General features: G+C 48.1%; 2 protein-coding genes across 2 annotated transcripts in view; one reads left to right on the plus strand and one right to left on the minus strand.

The window, feature by feature from the left end:
• Positions 1-302: 302 nt before the first annotated feature.
• Positions 303-2345, minus strand: POP5 (POP5 homolog, ribonuclease P/MRP subunit). The gene is made up of 5 exons (XM_027469995.3): positions 2191-2345; positions 1978-2120; positions 1280-1429; positions 768-851; positions 303-590 (listed from the first exon to the last, which is right to left on the minus strand). Exons 1-5 carry the CDS (start codon positions 2208-2210, stop codon positions 475-477), a joined length of 513 nt encoding a protein of 170 aa, XP_027325796.1. The 5' UTR covers positions 2211-2345; the 3' UTR covers positions 303-474.
• An 80-nt stretch (positions 2346-2425) lies between these two features.
• Positions 2426-22716, plus strand: part of CABP1 (calcium binding protein 1) — a 52754-nt gene continuing 32463 nt past the window's right edge. Inside the window, exons 1-2 of the mRNA XM_072024166.1 lie at positions 2426-4804; positions 12825-12911. The gene's annotated coding sequence lies outside the window, so the exon portion shown is untranslated. The remainder of the gene's footprint in view (positions 4805-12824; positions 12912-22716) is intronic.

Consider the following 22716-nt stretch of genomic DNA (forward strand, 5'->3'; position numbering starts at 1 on the left):
TGTGAGCCTTGAAGTTCTACCATGGATTCCCTGTAGTTTCTACTGCTGTATACACAAGTGGTGCTTCTGTGCCTCAAAACAATGGATATCCTTCTGAACAATGGATGCGCCTGAAGATCAGGTCCAAAACTAAAAGATGTTAATGCTCTCTCTGTACTGAAGGAGAAAAAATACATTCCTTGTCGGTGCCAGCTGCCTAAAGCTCGCTTCTACCTCAGCATGAAGATCACAGCGAGTTTCTGTGCTCTTTAGTAGTTTTAATTCCTGGAGTAAAACAGACAACCCACTGAAGTGTAACACAATTTAAAAAAAATCAACAAAAAACATTTTATTTTTCAACACCTGGAATGGGGAAATGAAGTCTAAATAGGGACAGGTGCTTTTCCCAGCCCTTGCTTTACTTACAACAGAAAATCATTGGTATCATCATGATTACACCTGTACAGAAGAGAGGTGAATAGTAACAAGTAACATTCAGTCTGTCTCTGTGCCGTCATCCTCATCCTCTTCCTCTTCCTCCTCTCCACTGTGAGACTGCTCTTCTGTAAGGGAACAGCTCAACACCGACTGCCGGATGCGCTGTCTTTCCTCTGCAAGAAAGGGGGCAACACAGGGTCATTCCTTGAGCTCTTCACATGTGTTGGATGTCCTCAACTTGAAAAGAGAGGCCCATTTCTCGGTTGCAGGAGCTGGAAGCAGCCCTGCACCTCCTACAAAAGCTCCAGCAGTTCAGGCTGCTCTTCAGGAAAGCAGCTGGAGGAACTCACCCTCATTTGTACAGTTCTGCAATAACGTCAGCAGCTGTCTTCTGTTATACTGGATTAGGAATTTCTGGCATGACCTTATGGTACCTATCGGAGTCACAAGAATGATATGTAACAAGTTTTGAAACCGTGAAACCAAGTGTTACTATGTAAAGCATGAAGATCTTTGTATCACACAATAAATACCCTGGGTACCACCTTTATTAAGGCAAAGGATAGGATGCGTGTCCACACTGCGCTTCCCCAGTGATGTGATGATGCTAATTTCTAATAAGTAGTACCACCTCCTTGTCCCAAGCGGTTAATTTTCAGGACAGGGACAATGCTATACTTTAAAAACGTGTTTTTTTTTTTTTTTTAAAATTAATGTAATGCAGCATTTGCTGCTCTGGTTGCTCGCTGTAATGAAGACTCCTGCAGCATTAATGAGGGTCTGAGCACGGGGGGCTGCTGTCCCTTAATTAAAGCCACCTCTAATGAAGCAGAGTGCCCACCACGCTCCCTCCGGGGCTCACCTCCGACGTGCAGGGTGCTGAGGAAGCAGGGGCAGCGCAGCCCGCGGCTCTCCAGCTGCCTGACGAGCGGCAGCGCCGAGCACAGCAGGCGGTAGAAGTCCTTGCGGCAGCGCAGCAGCACGGTGCCCGTGTAGGCGTTCAGGTACTTCACTGCGGGACCGGCACTGCTCACCACCGGCACCTCGGGGGGGGGGGACCCTTCATCCTCGGGGGTCGCTCTTTCTTTCTGGGGGTCCCCTTTTCTCCTTGGGGAGGGGTCCCTTTCCGGGGGGTCCCTTCCATTCCCGGGGCTCTTTCATCCCAGGGGTCTCCTCCCTCCAGCGGGGCCATTCCCAGGGGGGTTCCCCATTCTCCCTGGGGGAGCTCCTCCCTCCCGGGGGTCACCCCTTCTCCCTCGGGGGGGCTTCCTGAGGGGATCCCTGCCTTTCCCAGGGGTCTTTCTTCCCGGGGGTCTCCCTCCCTCTAGGGGGTCCCTCTTCCCGGGGGGGGGCCTTTCTTTCCCGGGGGTCTTTCCCCTAGGGACTCCCCTCCTGGGACTCCCCCTTTCTTCCCGAGGGTCCCTGTCCCTTCCCGGGGGGGTCCTTCCCTTCCCTCCCGGGGGTCCCCCCTTGTTTTTGGGGTGTTCCCCTTTCCCTCAGAGGCTCCCCCTCCCTCCCGGGGGTCCCTTCCCCTCCCCCCGGGGTCCCTCCGGCCGCCACCTGTGAAGGCCAGCGAGCAGCAGGCCAGCCCGTAGTCCCCGTAGGCCCGCGCGATGGCGTCCTTGACGGCGCTGCCCACGGCTCGCTCCTCGATGCAGGACCGGCCCCGCGGCTCCTCGGCCACCACCTGGCACAGCACGTACCTGAGGGGGCCGCCGGTTACCGGGGGGGGCCCGGCCGGGCCCGAGCCCGGCCCCGCGCCCTCAGCCTCACCTGTTCTTGAAGCGAACCATGCCGCCGCCGGACCGACGTGGCTCCCAGCCAATGGGAGAAGCGCCTCGGCGCGCCGCAACCAATCGGCGCCGCGCGGAGGCGGGGTCAGAGGAAGGACTTCCCGTCCTGACACCTCCCCGGCGGCCCTGCCCTTTCCTCCAGGTGCTGGCTCTGCGCATGCGCCTTGTGTGCCGCCCCCCCCCAACCCCTCCGGGGCGACCCCGCCGCCTTCCCGGCAGCCCCCGCGCGGGGGCGCGCGAGGCGCGCGGTGCCCTGAGGGGACCCTGAGGGGACCCTGAGGGGGCGCAGGGTGGGCAGAGCCGTGCAGCCTGCTGAGGGCTAATTAATTAATTAACTAATTAATTTTTATAAAGCAGGCTCAGCTCCCGGGGCTGTGTCCCTTCAGTCTCCCTGGTCTGGTGCTTTTGTGCCTCATTACCGTCAGCCCAGCCGTCCCAGGAGGGCTCCTGCCCCTCGGTGCCTCACGGAATCGGCTCCAGCGCCAGCACAAGCTCCGGCCTTAATTTACTTTAATTTAATTTAATTTACTGGGCTGCAGTGTGAGCGCCTCACGGCTCTGAGCCCCTCGGGCTCCGCGTGTGGAGACCCGTGAGGCTGGGGTGCGCCCCGTGTCTGCTGCCTGCACCCACCGTGAGCCGGGGCAGGGCTGCGAGCGCGGCCTCATTGCTAATTCAGAGTGGAAACAGCTCCTCTGGGGGCCTTAATTCCAGACAAGGAGCACGGCGATAAAGCTGGTGGAAATCCTGTCCCGAGTGATAAACTTCTGCCCTCTGAAACGGATGCCCGCTGCGCCGCGTCTCCGCCTGTGCTCGCCCTTCCTGCCAGGCTTCTCTGAGAGCTGCGGAACAAGAGTTGCCTCAAGAGAGAGGAGCACCAAGTCCAGTAAAAAGAGACCTTTCTGGTGGGACCGTGAAGAAAGGGACTGGGAAATCTGCTGGCTTCTGGTGCTGATGTGGGTAGAAGCATTTCCTTGAGGAGAGACCCCACAGGATGGATTTTTGCCGTGTTGCTTTGTGCTTTAATACCCGTGACTGGATCAAACCATCAGTTCCACTCATCAGTGCGGCGAGCTCCTTGGTGATAAGCTATTCCCACACTTCTGAGTGATACCAAAACCATGAGTTTGTGAACGAGGAGCAAGGCCCTGGGTGAGCCTCCCAGCGCGGCTGCAACCTCGGTGTCTAGTGGCATTCCCGTCCCTGCCCTCTGACAGGCTTTGTTCGTGCCCTCCCTCGTTCCCCTCCTTTTGCAGAGGCGCAGCTGGGTCCCTGACAGGCAGCCCACGTGAGTGCACTCTGCCCTGTGATCCAATAGGACATGTGCATTCTGTGTGCTCCTGCTCAGCGCTACGGACGGCGAAAGCCTCAGTTTTCGGTCCAGAAAGCTGATTAGGAGAGACACAGCGCAAAGAGAGAGCAGTGTTGTGAGAGAGCCCTGCCCTGCCTCGTTTCATGTAGCACGTTGCCTTTAGTTCCCTGTTGTTGGTTTGGAAGATGCACAGAGCAGCCCTGAGCCTCCACAGCTCCCTGTGGAGCGCTCGTGTTAGCACTGGCTGTATGACTCCAGTCAGGCCTCGTGGTGTGCTGAGCTGAAAGCGCAGGACTTAAAAGGTTGCAACACCTTCGCATTTGTTTTCTTACCTCCTCGCCCCATCCTCTGCAAGATTCGCTGTATTGATTCGTGTCAGTGATTCAAGAGACTGTCACAAGTGATGGTGAGTTGTACAGTCAAGGTGGAAAAAAACTGTCTCCTAAGAAAAGATCTGACAGAGAAAAATGCAGAAAATGCAATTTGAATTGAAGAGTGGGTCAAGACACCTGCCAAGGGAGAGGATGGATGTCTCTCCTGCAGACCTGGAGAGGCAATGTGGCCTTGGAACAGCTTGTGAAACAGGAACTCTGAAGGACAGAGCATACCAGGACAGGGGGAAATAACGTCGCACTCCCTGTATGCATTAGAGACAATTTGTAAAGCAATTTGAGAGCTTTGTATGGAAGATTCTTCATCAGTGCATAAAGAATAATCGTTTCATCAATGATTGTCCAACAACGTGGGGAATTTGATAAACTCCCAGGCTGAATTTCTCTGGCCTTGGTCTGCATATTGATTTTATTTCAAGAATAATAGAGTAAATGCTGTAAATGGCTGGTATTGATGTGTTGTGACAAGCAGGACAAAGTGTGTTTTGGAGCTGTGTGGTCCTGCGTTGCTGTCACTGTTCAGCTACTTCAGAGGCCTCAAAGATTCACCAGTGAGACTTTCTTCCCTCCATGTCCATGTAGCTGTTCTAAGACTGCCTGTCTTCAATCTGGCCCTGGGCAGAGATGAACAGATGAGCAAGAGACTCTGGACTGACTTTGTGTTCCTGTCCACACAGCGCTACACTAATGGAACAGTTACAGCACTAGGTCAAGCAAGAGCAGGTGTGAGCCCGCTGGTTGGGGTGTTCTGTATCCAGCTGCCCCTCCAGTGAATGTTGCTTTAGATAAGTGACCACCCAGCGGGGCTGAGGCTGAACCCCCAGTACCCAGATCGCAGCAGTTGCGTGGGCTGTTGCAGAGCTGGGCTCAGGCAGCGGATGCGTGTTGGGAAGGTGAGTTTTGGTAACAGAAGCCGAATTCTCTCTCGGCATAGCGTGAGGAGACCGAGTGCCTCGCTGAGGCTGTGAGCTGCGCTGAGCAGCCAAATGCCCTAAAAACCCGTCAGAAAGAGTTGAGTGGGTTTTGAGCCCACCAGCCCTTCCTTGGCTGACCTGAGATGCAGAGTGGGGCTGGGAAATGGCCGAGGTAACAACTGCAGGAAGGGAGTTCTGGCCTCCTCTGCCCACTCCCGTGGGACTGCCCTTTGAGTACTGGGCTGTGCAGCTCTGCCCTGGCCCTGCAGCTCAGTGCCCAGCAGCCCCCGCCTCAAGAAAGGCTCTCAAACAAATCCTGACACTTTTAGGCTGGATGCTGTGGGGTACAGGAGGGATGCTGAGGTCGTTTTCCAAGCTCACCTTTGTTATGTGCAGTAGTATGCACGTGGAGGGGATATTCCCAAGCAGGCCTGGTTGTTCTTATTACTGTTTTTGTTCATGACTTGACATTTTACTTGAAGACCTAGACCTTCATTTTGGATTTACGCAGCATTCGTAATCTCCAGATTATGGGTTAGATCACATTTGTATTGTGTACAATTAATTGTGCTAATAAGCTGCAATAAACACGGTGATTAATGCACACCGTCTGTTGCAGGCAGCCAGCTCTTACAATTTCTAAGTATTTGCTATAATGAAAATTGCCAGCAAATGTGTTCAGTGAGAAGACAGAGATCCGTTACTGAATCTCTGTACTCTTTTTAGGCAGGAGGTTTGCATTTTGTAAACGAATAAACTGAGGCACAAAGGGATTACACAAATTGTTCAGAGTAAGTAGCTGTCAGACTGGAGACTCAGAGCAAGGGCATGGTGTGAGTAGAGGGAACATATTAGAGCACATTGTGTTGGAGCATCAGTCCTGTATGTTGCTTGCACATGATTCAGCCAAGTAATTACATTCTGGGGTAAAATTAGGCTGAGCTGCTTCTCCATCCTTGTGATAGCACAATTTGATCTTCCGCAAATAGCCCAAGCCATGGTTTTGCTCCCCCCTGGAAGCACTGAACTAAATTTGCCATCAGGTGTGGCATTGGGGTGACAGCTATGGTTTGTTCCACTGCATGCACACTGCGTCCCCAGATAACCCCGCAGCTGCACATACACAACAATCTGGCGAAAATTAAAACTGCTTCTGAAATTCTCTGCCCGATGTCGCCTGAAGCCGTTTGTTCAGTTTGTCTCCGCAAGGTCACCGAGACAGAAGAGTGCGTTCTCCGAGCACGTTGGCCTGGAGCCTTTCAGGCAGATGCCTTCAGTTAAGGCAGGGGCCGCCCTCCCCCTCCCTTTGGTCCCTTCCTTCCCACTCCCTCATTTTCTGTTCCTCTCTACGCCCCCTTCGTAGCTCAGGAGCCCCGGGATCAATATACTTAAGAATAAAGCCTATCCCTTTTTATCATCTTAACACAATCACTAATCATAAACTCTCTTCTTTGGTAAGCATTAGAGCCTTCCTTAGCTGCAGTAGAATGTGTTATTGTGGTCCTTTTTTCTGTTTTTTCTTCTTCCAGAACTGTCCTGAGAGCGCTTCCCCTGTGCTTCCTCGTGCGCAGGGCAGAGCTGAGGGCAGCTCTGAATTGCTGGGCCCTCGGTACCCTGATCTTGCAAACCCATGAGGCTGCAGCTTGAAACAAATTCTATTTCTGCATCTTTCAGCAGCTTGCAGCATGATCTTAGACTGTTTCCTTTAGGAAAGTCAAAATATAAAATTCACTTTTTTTTTTTTTGAATAGTCAAGAGCAGGAAAATTCTGTTCAGGATGATATTGGCCGCGTGTGCTGCGAAGCTGGCCCTGAACTTCTGAGCTTGGTTTTCTCAAGCTCTGCAACGGGAATAATGCAAGTACTTTGCTTGCAGATATATGTTAAAGATCGGTAAAAAGCTTCCTTGAACATTGTTAATTATCAAATTAGTAAAACTGCTCCTATCTGTGAAATCCACAGGCAGCACACTCCTCGTCTGCAGCAGGTTGCTGCAAGAAGCAAACGGCTGCTTCCCAACTCAAAGGCAGAACCCAGAATATTTGTTCTGATAGTTTGGGATTTGCTTCTCCCTTCCCTTTCTGCATCTGGGAGCACTGAGTGAGCCACGTAAGTTGCTGTGTGGAAAAAAACCCAACCCATCCTTAATGCCTCCTTCACGGGGATGTTCAGATGGATTAATTATTCTTTGTTCTGGTCTCTGAAGATAAAGGGTAATTGCTCTTAATTAGGAGTAATTGAAAAATTGCTCCTTCGCAGAGAGCCCAATAGCATTAGTGGGATTTGAGCTTCTTGCCACCTATAGGGAGGAGACTGCCAGCCCTGAAGTTACAGCAAAGGCTGCTCTAAACCCAAGGATGGCCTCAGAGGGTTTCCTCCGTTCCCAGCCTGCGCTTCAGAGCAATGTTTTCAGATATCCCAGGTCCTGGAGCATGCAAGCGAGGCTGGGCTCTTTGTTTTGTTCTGCTGAGTGGTGCTTCAGCAGAGGATGCGATCCGCGAGGCCGGCTGTCAGCCTTGGTGCCGCGAGGCTTTTCGTCAGGAAGCTTCCAGGAACAAACACCCCTTGGCTTACCTGTCCGCCAAGGAAGCTTGAGGAAAAAAGCAAACAAAAGCCTCCACCTCTTTAGGAAGCAGCACTTCATCAGGGGGTCAGCAAGAAGGCAGAGGCGCCTGCCAAAAGTGGAGAATGTTGAGATATTTGGATTAAGGTGAAAAGCAGAATTAGGATTTTTCCGAGGGCAGAACAGATCCGTGCGCCCTGCTTTTTCTTGCCCCTCAATTCCTCTGCAGGTGAAGCCGTGGCCCTGTTTTGCAGTGAGATGCATCTGCTGCTGTTGCCGTGTGCTGAACAACCCTTCTCTCTGCGTGGCTTTATGTTCAGCTCCAGCAGCCTCGAGCAGCACAGGAGCAGGGCTGCCTGCCGCAGAGCACTCAGCTCTGTAATGAGGGAGACGAAGGCAAACACTTCCCTGCACACCCCTCGCTCAGCAGCAGCGGAGCTGAGCGCAAGGACAGGCCTCCAGGAGCAGCCCTGCACAACCCGTGGCTGCTTCGTGGCTCCAGCAGGGCAGCAGCAGCGTGTGACAGAGGAGAGGAGCTGCGGGGAGCTGCTCAGAGCGGTAGGGCTGGGGAGTTTCAGGGTCTCGGCATGTCCTGGTGTCAGCTCGGAGCAAGGAGCGTGCCAGTCACTGCCTGCTTGGGGCACAAGGATCTCAGCTCTTTGCCTGACCCAGCCTGACAGCGCCCTCCCCACCCGCCTGTTCTGGCCTCCAGCCACCTTCAGCTGCAGCCCCCCCCCTGCCCGGCACAGCAAGTCAAAGCCCCTCGGAAGCAGAGCGAGGCGCAGCTTTGGGTGGGGGAGAATCAGCAGCGACTCTTTTTATTTCTGCTGTGCTGGTCAGGGCTGCTCACAGAGACCAGTGAGCGCGGGCAGATCTCTGGGGGCTACGGCTGCTGTAGACTGCAGAAGACAAAAAGCACCAGAAGCATCTGACCTATTTTGGGAAGCTTGCTGGGGCTTTCTGGTTTGTTTTTATTTTATTTTTGAATTTGCACCTGAGTTAGAGGCTGTAAATATTTGTCGCTTTCCCTAACTATGCACACTGTGGAGACAGAAACAAACTAAAAAAATACCTTGCTGCATTTGCTGGGCTGACTCCACCAGCTGCCCTGAGGGCACGGGAGTTTGAGCTGGCTCTCGAGATGACTTCTGCCTGCTGCTGGTTGCTCCCAGGCTCCTGGTGGTGCACGCAGCAGCCTTCGTGGAGTGCCTGATGCACTGAGATGAGCTGGGGACGGCTGACCGAGGGCACGTCCCTCAGGCCACCTCAGTAAAATTCCATCGTGCACGTGCTGCAACCCAAGCAGTTGTTGCTACGTGACCTCCTCTGTCCCTGTTTCATACCTGTGGTGCTTCGAAGCTCATGTTCATCCTGCTGTAACAGTAGTGACTTAATTAGGGCTGAATTTGCTCTGAACATGAGCAGCTTCCATCAAGTCATCTAAAGGATCAGATCTCGTTTCTCCTTTCTCTCCGTATTGGTGGCATCTGGTTTCATTTTCCATCTTTCCGAGGGGAGCTCACTTTTCCCCCCATTTCAGCGTGTGCCTGCTGCGTGGCAGCACCCAGGGCTGCCGCTGCCTCCGAGCCGAGCCAAGCGGCGCTCTGCCAGCCAGCAAAGCTCAGGATTGTGGGGGGCAGAACGTGAGAGGCTTCAAGGAGCGGTGTTGTGGACTGTGTAGCTTAACCCCCGTACGTGCTTATAGGTCACGAAACTAAGCCACAGGCAGTTAAATGTGTGTGTGTCCCCACGCAGGGTGTGCAGAGGCAGCAGTTTGCATCCTGCAGTGCCACAGGAGGCAGTGGCTTTGCCCCGCCTGGCTCCTCTTCCCTGGTACCCCAAGGGGCACCCGGGGCCTTCCCAGGGTAGGTGACAGGGTGGGCACTGCTGGTGGGACAGCAGGGCTGGCACAGGACGTGGGATGCCCAGCAAAACTTCTACACGTCCACCACTCTCTGTGTGGCCTCACTATTTATTGCTAAATACACCCGTGTGAGAAACTCTGTGCATCTTGTGAAGGGTCTTCAGGATTCAATTCCTTTAACTCGTCCCTTCTCTGCCCCTGTCCCCACCCTAACTCCATGGCCAGACTAAAACTCCCTCAGCGTTGGGCACGGCAAGCAGGGGGGCAGACAGTGAAGTCATAATTGTGAGGTGTTTTTGAAGATGTAGGATTTAAATAAACAACCCAAACCCATGTGGGGATGGGTTCAAGTGCTTATTAGATTCCTCTACAGCATACTTCCTACTGCAGCTCTCAACAGCCCTACTGCTTTATGTACATATTGCTTTATGTCTTATATCTCCATGCACAGACCTCTCTCAGCTACGCTTTGTGTTCTGTAACCTGCGTTGTGAGGTGATCGGCACCCCTGAGTCACATCCCAGATGTTAACGAAAGCATTTTAACATCATTTAATTAATTTACTTAAATTACACGTACTGAGCTTTTTTTGTTTTGGGGACTTGCTGGGTGCAGGTGTTCCTTGGTAAGCGTGGGGGCAAGAAAGCTAATTAGTCTTTTGCTTGTCTGAGCAGCAGCGACTGATGGTGTCACCGTATGTTGAAGCTCGTTTTTCAATAAAATTGCAGGAGTTTATAACATGGATCCGGAGCTCCTGCTCCCATTCACATTCCCTCCTACTCTACCCTACATTCTCCGACAGCACGATACCATAGTGACAAACACAGCAAACTCTCCGTGTGAAGCACGTACCGAATCTCCAGCCTCGTTCTTTGGGAAGCCTCTCACACATTGCGGCTTTATACAGGGGATGATGTTCAGAGGACAGGATAGAAGTGATTTTTGACTAAGTAATGGACTTAAGGACTTCACATCCAGGCAGGCTGTCTTTCTGGCTGTCAGGACTGTGTAACTGTGTCACCAATATCCCGCCTGATGTTTTCTTTATTATTATTCATAAGCTGCCGTTCCGTGCAGCAATCAAACCCTTCAGGCTGCGCCGTCTCGGGGATTAGCACATCGCGGCGCGGTTAAAGTCACTTCGCCTCAAGTCTTCTGCCTCTGAGAAGTGCCCCAGGCTAATCGCAGTGAATGTGACGCCTGTCGTGTCTCCTCGTTCAGGTGCGTGCAGCGGGCCTGTCATCCCTGCAAGCCCTTACAGCCGGTGATATGCGGCCAGCCTCGTGCGGCGCGCTTCCACGCCGGCAGTCAGTGGAGCCCGGCAAGGTATGGCTCAGCCTTGCTTTGCATAACTCCCACAGCGCAAGGCTCTCCCTCCTGCAATCATTAATAAGCAAGAAGAATATTATATAAGCTGGCGTCTTTTTTTAAACCATGATAATTTCCAATGCTCTTATAATTAGGACAAAGATGAGAGTTTGAGCCGGGGGAGGAAACAGACAAAGGATTAAGCTGATCTCCACCATGACGTTGGAAGGTTTCTTTGTCTGTTATGTGCTAGTTTGGACAATAATGGGTACACTTCAGCCACGTGAAGAGGAAAACAGACAATTTATTTAAAAGTATTAATCCTTTTCATCCTGAAACGTTATCTATTGCCATAAATAGGATCAGAGCTTTCTAGTCCACTTATATTGTGATTAACTGACCCTGCAGTAAGAGCCTGAAAAGCAGAGGATGTCTGTGTTGTATCCTGATGCTTTCCAGCTCAGGTGGGTTGGATAAAGCAGACAAAAATGTGTTGCTGGGAGTCTCTGCTTGAGGCCAAGTGACTGCTGGCTGCAGCCACAGGGCAGTGGCACGGGAAGAGACGTGGTCTCGCGGGCAGCGGGTCCCAAGACTCAGTAGGTCGGCCGTGATGTTTTCACCCGGGGCAGTTCAGTGTCTGGGCTGAGGAGGCAGGGTTTGCCGTGAAGGGAAACCAAGTGAAGGTGTGGGTAATAGATGTAACTAATAGGGCCGCTTACTCTGGAGCAGGGACGATTTTAAAAGTCACTTGTCAAAATCATTTTCCCTCTAATGCTGCAGCAGCCCTCGGAGATGAGCATGTTCCTGATGTTCCCCCTCACTCACATGCACGAACACGGGGAGGCAGGCGGGAGGAGGCAGCTGCACTGACACGCTATGGGGTTTGCAAGAACAAGATGGCAATTTAGCAGAACGATTAAAAGATTGCAAACATTTATTAATAGCTTTGCTGCTGCAGCAGCTCTGCCGGAGAAGCCTTGCTTCCTCAGGGATGCTCTTACCTCCTGCCCCTTCCCTTCCCCAGCTTTAGAAACTGAAAAGTCATTTTTGGAGTCGGTTGCAATGTAAAGCTGTAGCTCTGCCCCAACAGTCTGGCCACTTTATGCCATTACCTGGGAAGGGGCAGGGGGAACCCAAGTGTGAGAAAGAAGTTATGCAGAGAAAAAAGAAAGGGATTTTTGTTTTCAGCTATTGCTTGGCCTTTTTCTCCTCCCTGTGCTCCTCTCTTTGTCTCCTTGCCCTTCTTCAGCCACTCCTTTTCCTCCCTCAGGCCAGAGTGACTTTCTGTTGCTGGCACTGGGTTGAGATGTGGGTCTGCACTGCATCGTTGATGCTGTGTGACAAATGAGGGGAAGACAGTATAAGAAGAGTTTGGAGCAGATCTGGTCAAAGTTCTGCAGAGCAACCAACAAATCCCCTGAGAGAAGATAGAGTAAGGTCAGGTCTTTTGTAATTCTCATGACTGTTGTTGTCTGCTCAGATTTTGTTTTACTTTTAACATTGGGAAGGGGAGAAGGTGAAGGTTCAGTAGGACGAAAAAAAAAGGAAAGGGCAATGGGCTGATCAAGAAATCCCCTTGTACTTCATGGCTGATCCTGCTGGACTGCAGCAAGCGCTGCAAATGAGCTGGGCACTAACGATGTTTGTATGCGCAGTATCTGAGACATTTTTATCCCGCAGAGCAGCTGATGGTGACTGACTGATGGAAGTTTGCAGCAGGAGGATATTTATCCTACGCATATGCTGACCTCCTCCATATTCCCATCCCCAGTGAAGTAATCAGTTTCTTGCGCTTTTTTTTTATAAACTGGGTCCTACTAAAATGTACGGACAGCCCAAAAGGAATATCTATTTTTTTCCTGCTAAGCAAAGCTGACAGTAGGCATGAATGCTTGTGTTCCTGTCATTATCTAAAATCCTGCTTGGAATCGGGCAGGATGGCAGCGCACCTCAACCACAGCCATTCCTGTACAGCACTTCTATATGCCATGCTCTTTGTGGGCTGACCTGTGAAACCTCACAGCCTGAAAGAGAAGTGTGAGCCCCACAGAAATCTTCCCTGCTAGGGATGGTTAATGAAAGCCTGTGTGCATTTCTGTAGAGCTTGGCAGGCGGCCTCTACAGCCTTGAAAAGGCCTGCTTTTGTAGAGAATGAGTATAATAGTTTGTATAATCCCAGTCTAAGAGCCAGAGTACCTACCTGCAATTGTAGTTAATGCTCTGGGTGTGTTTGGGCTAATTGCTTCCTTCAATCTGTTTCTTTAGGAGCTGGAATTCCCTTGCTCAGAATAGCTCAGGAATGACAAAAGAGGATGAAACAGAGCTGGATGTTGGAGAGGTACCTGGTCTCAGGTGAGATGCAATTCTATATTCTATGTACGATCCCTCAAACACCAGTTCAACAGAAGAAACTGATTTCAGAGAGACTTTCTATCTCTCATTTCTTGTCTGAAGATTGAAAATCACAGATCTTCCCAGTTAGTAGCAGCTACATAGTTTCAGCTCCCTGTCAAAGTTCTCATCCTTTCCTGGAGGTAGCTATTTTATCAGCATCGGTTTCAGTATCTGTAATTTCCAAGTTCAGTGTGTGTGATAACAAAAGGATGCCTTGCAGTCCTGAGACAACTGGGACGGCTGTTGGTGTTTTTTTTAGTTTTATTTTTTTCATGTCCTGAAAAGGTGTTTTAGAATGTGTTGGCCTTTACAAATATTTAAAGAAAGAGATTGTATTTCTTCATCGTTTCCCCTGCTCTTGTCAAAATCTCAACCCTCAATGATCCTCTTGCCTCCTATATACCTCACTATTTTGTTAGTAACCTATTTTCTTGCTCATTAATAATAATATATATATATATAGTACTATTTAGGGTATGAGAACCACTGTCCTCTTTCTTGTGGAGTAGTCAGAGTGTAGCCTTTACCGCTGTTAGGTCAAATGCTCCCTCTGGTACACTGTCCATATCTCTGGAAGCAATTGGAATTGTGTCTTTGCAAATGAGTAAAGAATTTGCTTTCTTATGTATCAAGTTATCTCTGTAATCATGTATCTTTGCCTCTCTATGTGCATTCAAGTAGCAAGTAACAGGACCATAACTATGGCTAAATAACCTGTATTCAGATTCAAACACAACAAAAGAGCAAGGTGTTCAGCAGTTCAACAGATCAACTGATCAATTTATTAGTGAGACATGAAAAAATTCTAGAGTGGTAAGAAGCTCATGAAATTCCACGAGTTCATTTACTCTATCTTCTTCCCATCGTTAAAGGAAGACAGGAGCTTGGGATAGCTACCAAGGCATTCACCTTTGTAATTTTCTTTCTTGGCCACCACACAACACAGGAGCTGGGGACAGCGCTCAGCTATAGCCCAGATACACCCTTGAGACACGATTAGTCTGGAGCTGTACCACCTTTGTGAGGCTTGGATTTCACATAAATGCTAAGGAATACGGTGACCAAAAGCAACGTGGCTAGATCTTTTCTAACTGGAAAATGGAGAGATTAGAGAAGAGGCGGTGAGCCTGTCACTTCTGCACAGTGAGAAGCCAGGAGGTGAGGATCTTCACTTTTTATTCACTTATTTGGGAACAAGGCAAGAGAAAATAGGTGTTCTTCTTTGTATCCTTGCTAGGAGACAGAGAAGAGGTAATAATGAAGAAAGGGAGAAGAGAGTAGAGGTGATAACAGGAAAGAAAATTGTCCTTTCTCAGTGCCAGGTACTAATAAATAACTTTCTGGTTGCTGAGAAGAAAGGTAGAAAGCAGAAGAGAGGATTTTTCAAGGTTTTGGTTCTTCTGTGGAGTAAGTGCCTTTGAAGAAATATATTCAAAGATAAAATACTCCAAGAGAACATAAATATAGGAATGATGAGGCTGCACATGATGAACTTGTTAGTTTTAAAACTCTATCAGAACAAAGTCATTAACAGAATGTGCTTCGTTGATTTGATGGTGGATTAAAACTGAGGGAAAATGGAAAAGCAGCTCATGTAAAACTGCGTCATCCTTTGCCTCTATTGAGACAACACTGTATCACCTCTGCTGGTAGCAAAAAATCTGCCAGCCTTTGTCATCGTTTTGCACCATGGCATGACCTGAAAGCAGGTAACGTTCCCTCTGCTGTCACAAAGTGCAGCACCAGGGATCACTTGCAGGAGTGCAGTGACCACGTAGCTGGGGAATATTGCTCGTCACTACTACTGAGCAGTGAAAAGCTGCGGGAGCTGAAATGTACTGCTCTGTTTGTGCTGTTTGTGTGGATCCTCAATCAACCTTGCCAATTTTCAGTTCTAATGAGAGCTATACGTGAGTTTTGCTTCTCAAGGTACTACTTGCAAAGGTTTGGCTTCAGCTCAACTGCAAGATATTCTTGCTTGCCTGACATGTTTTTCTTCTCTCACTGCTGTCCAGAGTTTGCTTCCTCACCCAATGTCTGGGTGAGCCACAGGTCACAGCCACTAAAGGCAGTTCATGGAAAACATAAACTGATGATTTGATGACGTAATCACTTTGATCACATTGTTGTTCTTCTTTGGCATCAACTTTGCATTGTCTTCCCTCCCTGATAATCTTTCTTCCTTTTAACCCAGTATTGGTTTAAATGACTTTCCTCTACCATAGATATTCATTCCCAAGCCCTCTAATCTCTGTCAATCACAGCAAATTTGGTACATTACAGGTATCTTTTTATCTTGGCTAGGACTTGTGCATTACTTGCTTACATGGATTTTTATACTAAAGTTCCTGAAACATCCATCTTTATTGTCTTAGGCTTGAGAAAGGAAAAGTTTCAGTAGAGCTCCATTCACCTCTGATGAGAACCTGTGAACAAAGCAGATAACTGCTAGAATCTCTTTATCTGAGCACCTGGATTTCTCTCACAGTGACTTCTCTTGTTAAAACTCTCATCTTCTTTCCTCATAGGAAATACCTGGGTGTGCTTAATAGCCAGGTGCAGGTTTGTCAGATCACCTAGCTGCTGCACCCATTCACTGAACAGGTGTCAACAGATCTTGATAAGAAGTTCATTACGAGAAGAATGGGAGACTCAGAGAGGTGCCCAACCATTTCCATAACAAACCAACTAGCGGGCTAGAAGCTCTGGAGGAGAACCAGGGTGGCCTGGATAACACGATGGACAGAGGGGGCCGAAATGCCGGTGTGGCTTTCGGAGTGCTCTTGATCGATTTTACATTATTCTTACTCACAAAGCGACGTGGCTTTTGGGTGCGTATGAGTAATGGGTAGAGCTAGTCTGTTTAGTGTCCCTGTCCCCCAAGGCCACTGCCCTTTGAGAGAGAACAGCGTGTACCACTGCTCTTGGCAGCCACGCTCCCAACCTGACGCAGGCGGTTTGGGGGGGCCACGTTGCCGGCAGAGATGACTCATTCCGCCTCAGTGGCTCATTGAGGAGCTGCAGGGAGAAGCTATTTATAACCAGACCTTTCAGGTTCAGTGCAGCAGCATCTTCAGCAGGAGGAGGGGGACAGAAACGGGGATGGCACGTAAGACTTCTCCGATCCAAATGAATCTCCACCCCAATATCGCCCCCAGAGCCACCCAGCCACCGCCTGACTTCAGCCAGCCCTTTTCCCCAAGTCTTTTGCTCGGCTGGCTGGGTGCTCTGGAACCAGCCGAAGATTCTGCTGATAACTCTTCAGCTCCTCAAAGAGCAGGGAGACAACTGCGAATATCATCAGCGTGAACGAAGTACAACCTCCTTCTGCTGAAGCTATTAGGCAAGCTGGTGCTGATTCTGTCTGACCTATGACCGTAGCGTTCTCACCTTATCTTTTCTCTGTCCCAGTCCACATTTGTCCCTGCCTTACCACCAAGACAAGCTCTTTTCATGGGTGTTTTCAAACAGTCTTCATGCTGCCAGCAAATCCCATTTAAACCTCCTGAGGTTTCTCTTATATACACAAGCTAACACTGTAATTTATAAAACTGTAGCTGTTTTTCTGATCTTGCCACGGACTTATTACATCTTTAGGTGCTTCCATGACTCCATATGTGAAACAGAGATAATGATACCCCCTGGGTTAAGCACAGTGTGATCTGCAGCTATGAAACACCACCTAAGTGGTAATATTATTACCAAAGAGTCACAGAACAATAGGAAAGCATACTACACAACAGCAGAGGACAGCAGGTGTAAAAGAAAATATTTACTACGAACACATAACTCTTTGTATCTAGGTAACTGTGGCCTTTCTCTGGAACCACGTTAGCATATAGTAAAAAGACTGGAATTTTGTGTTAAACTAAACTTCATGTTGCCCGTTCCCTTAATTGGTTTTTGAATTCAAAGGGGACCCTGTTGCATGCACGCTTACCTTGTTCTTGGTCTACATCTGCCCCGTTTCTGTCTGGAACTGGCTGGTGGTTGGAGGGCTCCTTGGCTCCTGTCATTCTGTAGGCTTCTTCCCATAGCTTAAATGCTTCATATTTAGCTCCTCAGCTTCTCTTTTTCTTCTTTCTACCTCCTTCTTCCCACTCCTTTTTTTTTTGCCACGTAGATAACTGGCTTCTCAGTACACAACCAGTGTACAGTTTGATGAGCAGAACGTCTCAGCGTCTCATCAAGGCCATTTGGTAGATCTGTAGCTTTCTTTGGCATTTTCTCTTTTGGCTGTCCTGCGTCGCTGAGCTATAGACCCGGAGGCATGCTGGCCTTTTTTTTTTGCAGTGGGTTGTATTTATTATCTTCATACAGAAGCTGTACTATAAATAATTCTTGCCTTCGGTTTTGGCAACTATCTAAAGGGAAAGTCTACTCTGCATTAAACGAAACAGTGCTGTGACAGCCAGTTCTTTCTCAAAGCCCAGTTATGAGACTGTAGAGACCTGTGGCTGTGAGATGTTCCTTGTATGCTTCGTCTAAAAATTTGGACCGGAGGTGGCCTCTGCTGAATAGCCCCAGGTCTCCCTAGCTGCCACATTCTTTTTCTGAATCTCAGTTTCGTTTTGGAAAAAGTAGACCTATGGCTCTTGTGGTTGCAAAGAAGCCTCTGAAACCTCATCAAAATGTAGCTGGTGCTGAGATGTTTGTAATAGTCTTGAGAGAACAAGACCATGTTTCAGGGACACGAAGTGTCATGTTCATTTTTTCTGAGTGGTAAACTAAGATGTGTAGTGATTATAGGAGTAATGTCAACTATGTTCCTTGTCTCTGTCTTCAGAAATGTTACACAGCAGATAAAATGGTTCTCAGAGCTCTTGGCTTATCCTTTCAGCGACTGCCTTGTCTTCCCTTTGGAGCCTTAGGCACCAGTGAGCTCGCATACGCTGTGTGAGGTGCAGGCAGCCCCCCTGCCTGTCACCGCCACCTCTCCTCTGCCCGAGGCTTGTGACTGCCGTCAACAACCCCAGCAGGGGATCCCGAGGACAGGCACTACTTCTGGAGAGCACAAGGAGATGTGTCCAGGTTTGGCTCCACAAACCCAGAAGTGAGAGGGCCAGGAAGGGAAACCAGGAGTGTGCATACATGTCAGAGGCTGGAAGGGATTTACCTCCCTGCATTTCCAATTGCTTGTTTTCTATCTGGGGAAAATCCCTTTTGACAGCCCAGGCGGTGAGCTTCTAATTCCTGTCTCCGGCTCATTTTTCACTTCAATCCCTCAGCGAACGGATTTTAATGCTTGATGGATTCAAACAAAATTATTTCCGTTCCTGTGGCTTTGCAAAAGCCTCTAGGGTGTGTGTGTGCGCGCAGGGGAGGAGGGATGGGGCTTGTTTTCGTTACACTCCAATAAGCCTCCTCTCCAGGGGAAATGTATTTCATTTCTTCATTTAGGGCTTCCTTGCTGATGATTCCTCCCATGCTGTCCTTCTGGCTGTTGGGTCATAGGACGACCTGTAAAAGATGTGCTGTTCCAAGGGGCCCTGATGCCATGTTCCAGATCAGTGGTTTTGCTGCAAATAGGGATACAAATAATATGACCAAAGCGTGCACCTAGGAATAGCACTGGAGTGGGGGGAACCACTGTGGGAAAACTTTCATTGCCCACAGCTCTAGCTGGGAGTGAGGCAACTCCAAGGCTGAGAAGGGGAGCTGGTGACTGAAGCATTGTCCAGGTGGTCAGCAGGCTTTAACACGTGTACAGTTCAAGCTGCTGCTGCTGTAATCACAAGGTATTGCTTCTCATTACAATTCGAGCCTCTCCTAGTAGCAGAAATCACCGTAGGGAGCTGTGCAAGGGCTCTGCTTGCATAATATTCAGTAGCCAGAATTTTAGCTGCTTGGCCACCACGTGTCAGGGAAGGTAAACTTAAAATGCTCAATATCACACCCTTTTATCCAAGCCAAATCATCAACATGGTAAAAATGAACAAAGCAATGGTTCCGTGATATATGGTCTAATAAACACTTCTAACCAGCATGCTGAAGGTCCTCATTGTTTTCTGAAGGATTTACAGTGGTGTGTGAACTTGTCAATGTCTCGCAATGTGTAAAACCACTGCTGTTAGGGGGTGTGAAGCCTGCTTGGTGATACCATGTCCAGATTAAGTTGTTTCAACTTATAACTGCTACCAAGCTGTCTCTTCCTCAGTCAATAAAAGTCTTGTTCGTGGAGCTGGAAATGTGTTGCGTGTTCGTCTTCAGCATATGCTGACTTCCAGGACAACCTCGTGTGTCCAGAGGTGACAAGTGTCACAGTGTGAATGCTTGGTTAGAGCTATTGATTTTCATCATAGATGTGTGCTGCATCAGTCTCATAAAGCTGGTGGATACGGAGATGTACAAGATGCAGCTTGCGGGTTTATTCTGTTGTGTATATCTTGATAAAATCCCAGTTCCTCTGACTTCGGCTTTTTGCACCATAGGTACTCTAATTCTCATTTTTTTGTTTTATTAAGTACATGGTCTTCAGGTGAGAGCCATATTTTATTAGTGTGGTTTTAAAATTTCTTGCAAAACAGACTATTAGCTTATAAATGCAATTATACATAAAGCGTATTTTGAATTTTTAGTTGCAAATACTTTACCAGCATATCAGAAATTATTTGCTTTATTTAGTTAACATATTCCTGCTTGTAATAGTATTTTTATTTCAAACTTGTCAATAATCCCTAAGCTTTTGAGCCAGGAACAGTAAATGTAAGTGTTAATAAAATCATGTTAAGTCTGTAGGGTAGAAAAGAGCACTAATTTATGGACCAGTAGATATTGCCTAGCCTGAAAGCCTCAGCTAATTATTGCACCTTTGATACAGGCAAGTCTCTTCTTCCATATCTTCAGATTGTAAAAAATGACAGCTAATTGGCATTTGCTGGTGGCTTAAAAAGAAATTGACTTAGATATGAATAAAAAGGGAGTTTTAAAATTTCTGTCTAGTCTTTCTGCTGGAAATGTGGAGATTTTATTGCAGCAGTAACTGATTCGTTAACGTTGTGCTTGGTCACCACAGAAAGGAAGCAGACAAATACATGTATGTGTAAAATTATTATTTTTTAAATACTCTCTTCTTTCAGCATTGTTCTGGATTTCTTGTGTTGTATTAGTAACACTTATTCATATTTTGGTTGAACGTTTTCCCGAGTCCCTATTGTTCCATTTGACAAAGGTGTGAGTTGTGAATGCAGTGGGATACCCATTGCATTGACCAGCTGCAGATCAAGATACCTAATATCAAATACATATCAGCACACATCTACACCGGTTTATCAGCAGCATTTAGCAATACCCCATAGCTTTTATTTTAATACTGGTTTCCACTGCATTGTCAGAGTGAGGATAATGGAGACGAGACGTTATCTCTAATGGCAGAACGCCGTGTCAATACCCCTGGGAGAGCATTGCATTGGGTCATTTTCTTTCCCTTGTCTCTTTTACTTAGTCGGTGACTCTGAGAGCAATAAACCTTGCCTGCGTTGGAGGGGCTCAGAGATACGGCTGGCTTCTTTCCGCTGGAAAATTGTTATCGAGCTTTTCCTTTTTCATGTACTAACTTTCCCATGTGTGCTGTCAGTTGCTCAAGTCTGCCATTTGTTGTGCCTTTGGCACAGTAAACAGTAGTCTTAGCCACTTAGATGTTTTTCAGTCTCCTATTTACTCAGATATCTCGTCTCTATAATCCTTTAATGGTGACAGGCTTATCGGTGTAATCTCGGAATTTTACCTGGATCTCTCTCGCTCTCTGTTTTTCATTTATTTATTTATATTGCTCATAGGACTGCTGCTAGCATCATACACACTCGTGTCATTGTCCAACCTAATAAATGTTTCATTTCCTTCCAAGCTGGTAGCATATTCATTTAGCACTACGACACTGAGCTTTTTTCCTATGCACAGTTTACCTGAGGTAGAAGGCAACGATCTCGTCAGCATTGTGCAAGCTCGGCTGCTGCTTGCCACATTTGTGAAACTGTCTGATCCATGACGTTTCTTGCATCCTCTCCCATATGCCAAGTGTCTTCTTGGTCCATGCTGGTTGTCGTAGCGTGTGTTTGATTCTATGTGATTTTGTCTTTGAGCTTAACATGCTTTCCTCGGATCTCTTTCTTGGTGTATTTTGTGTGTTCATTGTGTTTAGATCTGCCCTGTGCTTAGTTCTGGACTGGATGATTGCCGTGGATTGGTTCTTTGACCTTGTATCAGCCTTGAATATTTAGAGGGAAAACCAATTGCCTAATAAGAGGCCAGACCATAATTTGAATTTTCAGCGAAAATCCCCCAGGAGAGACCACTTAGTAATCTCTGAAAAGATAAAAATCAGTCTGGCACACACATTTCTTTGGTTTCACATCATTTTCTTATATTTGCCTAAAAAACATTTTACGCTTCATTTTTCTGTGAGTGCAATATCTCAGAATGTAAACAGATCTTTAAGGGGTTTTCACTGCCAGAGTTGACTGGAACCTCTTAAGCATTTCAAAAGTTTCAAAATGATGAAAATTGAGCATTATGAAAAAATAAAGCTTCCTTCTGATTTGTCTTCCCTTTTACTGCCATAGATGGCTTTTAGATAAACATGGGTTTCAGCAATCGAATATTTTCCCACTTGCATTCTGTATTTTCAGACTTTCAGCTCTTCTGGGCACCTTGGTGGCTTCTTGCTTTCCATTCAGGTTACACTCTCACATTCTTTACTTCTGATCCCATATGGCATTCGGTAATCCCTCTGCACCCAAACTGCTTAAAAATGTATTCCTTATTAACGACACATTTCCAGCCATCTTTGCTTACCAGAATGAAGGCTTTTGCCATGGTTCTGCTCCTGAATCTGGGCAACTAAATCAGGTAAAGGTACAGCTGCCAGGGCCGTGGCTTGGGAGGGAACACGCTCCAGGCACGGCGCTCACCATAAGGGCACTGCGTGGGAATGGCAGATTGCAGGGGGGGCAGCACCCAGGTGTCTCCACAAGGAGGTTATCTCATAAGCAAGAAGAATATTGAAACCGCAGTCAATATTATGTGCCTGATTGCCATATATTACACAATGAAATTTCTGTAGAACAGAATGAAAGCCAGCAAGTAATTGTTCCCATGAGAGTCTCGGGGAAATGGCCTGGGCTCGCAAAGGAAATTCCCTTCAGGGCACTGCATCGAGGAGCTTGGTTTGCAGAAACACAATCAATCTCAGAAAATGGATCTCATAAAACCCAGTTTGTTTAAATAGCACCGAGCCCTTGGAGCTGTGGCGCTAATTCCCCTTGGCCATTTTGCAGGTAGCAGGAGCTGCGGGTGCAGCTGAATGGTAAACACAGCGACTGCAAATTCAGTTCTGCTGTGCTTTTCCAAGGAGGGCCAGTGCAGCCGCATGGGTGCCAATGAGCAGATCTTTTCCCTGGTTGCAGGGACACCTGCTGTCAGAGCGCACATTACTGAGCAAGAGAAGCAGCTCTGGGCTCCACCCCGTGCTTCTTGTCTTTTGCTGCTGTGGCTTGCAGTTTCTGCAGCTGCTGTTATTATTATCGTTATTTGTGATGATCTCCCCCCCCCTCCCTCCAAGATGCTGTTTCTTCCCCATCCTTTTCCTCTGCGTTTGATCAGAGCCAAGAAGATGGCTTTGACATTGTATGTGTTCCCTCAGCCCACTGCAAAGTCCTAATCCCTCTAATAGCTGGAGGTTTTCAGTTTAAGTCTTTTATTAATATTCCATCTTAATTGTAAAGCACTCCAGTGATATCCAAAAGCCTGCCTTATGTAACAGTCT

Source organism: Anas platyrhynchos, chromosome 16 (assembly GCF_047663525.1).
Source record: "Anas platyrhynchos isolate ZD024472 breed Pekin duck chromosome 16, IASCAAS_PekinDuck_T2T, whole genome shotgun sequence".
NCBI lineage: Eukaryota > Metazoa > Chordata > Aves > Anseriformes > Anatidae > Anas > Anas platyrhynchos.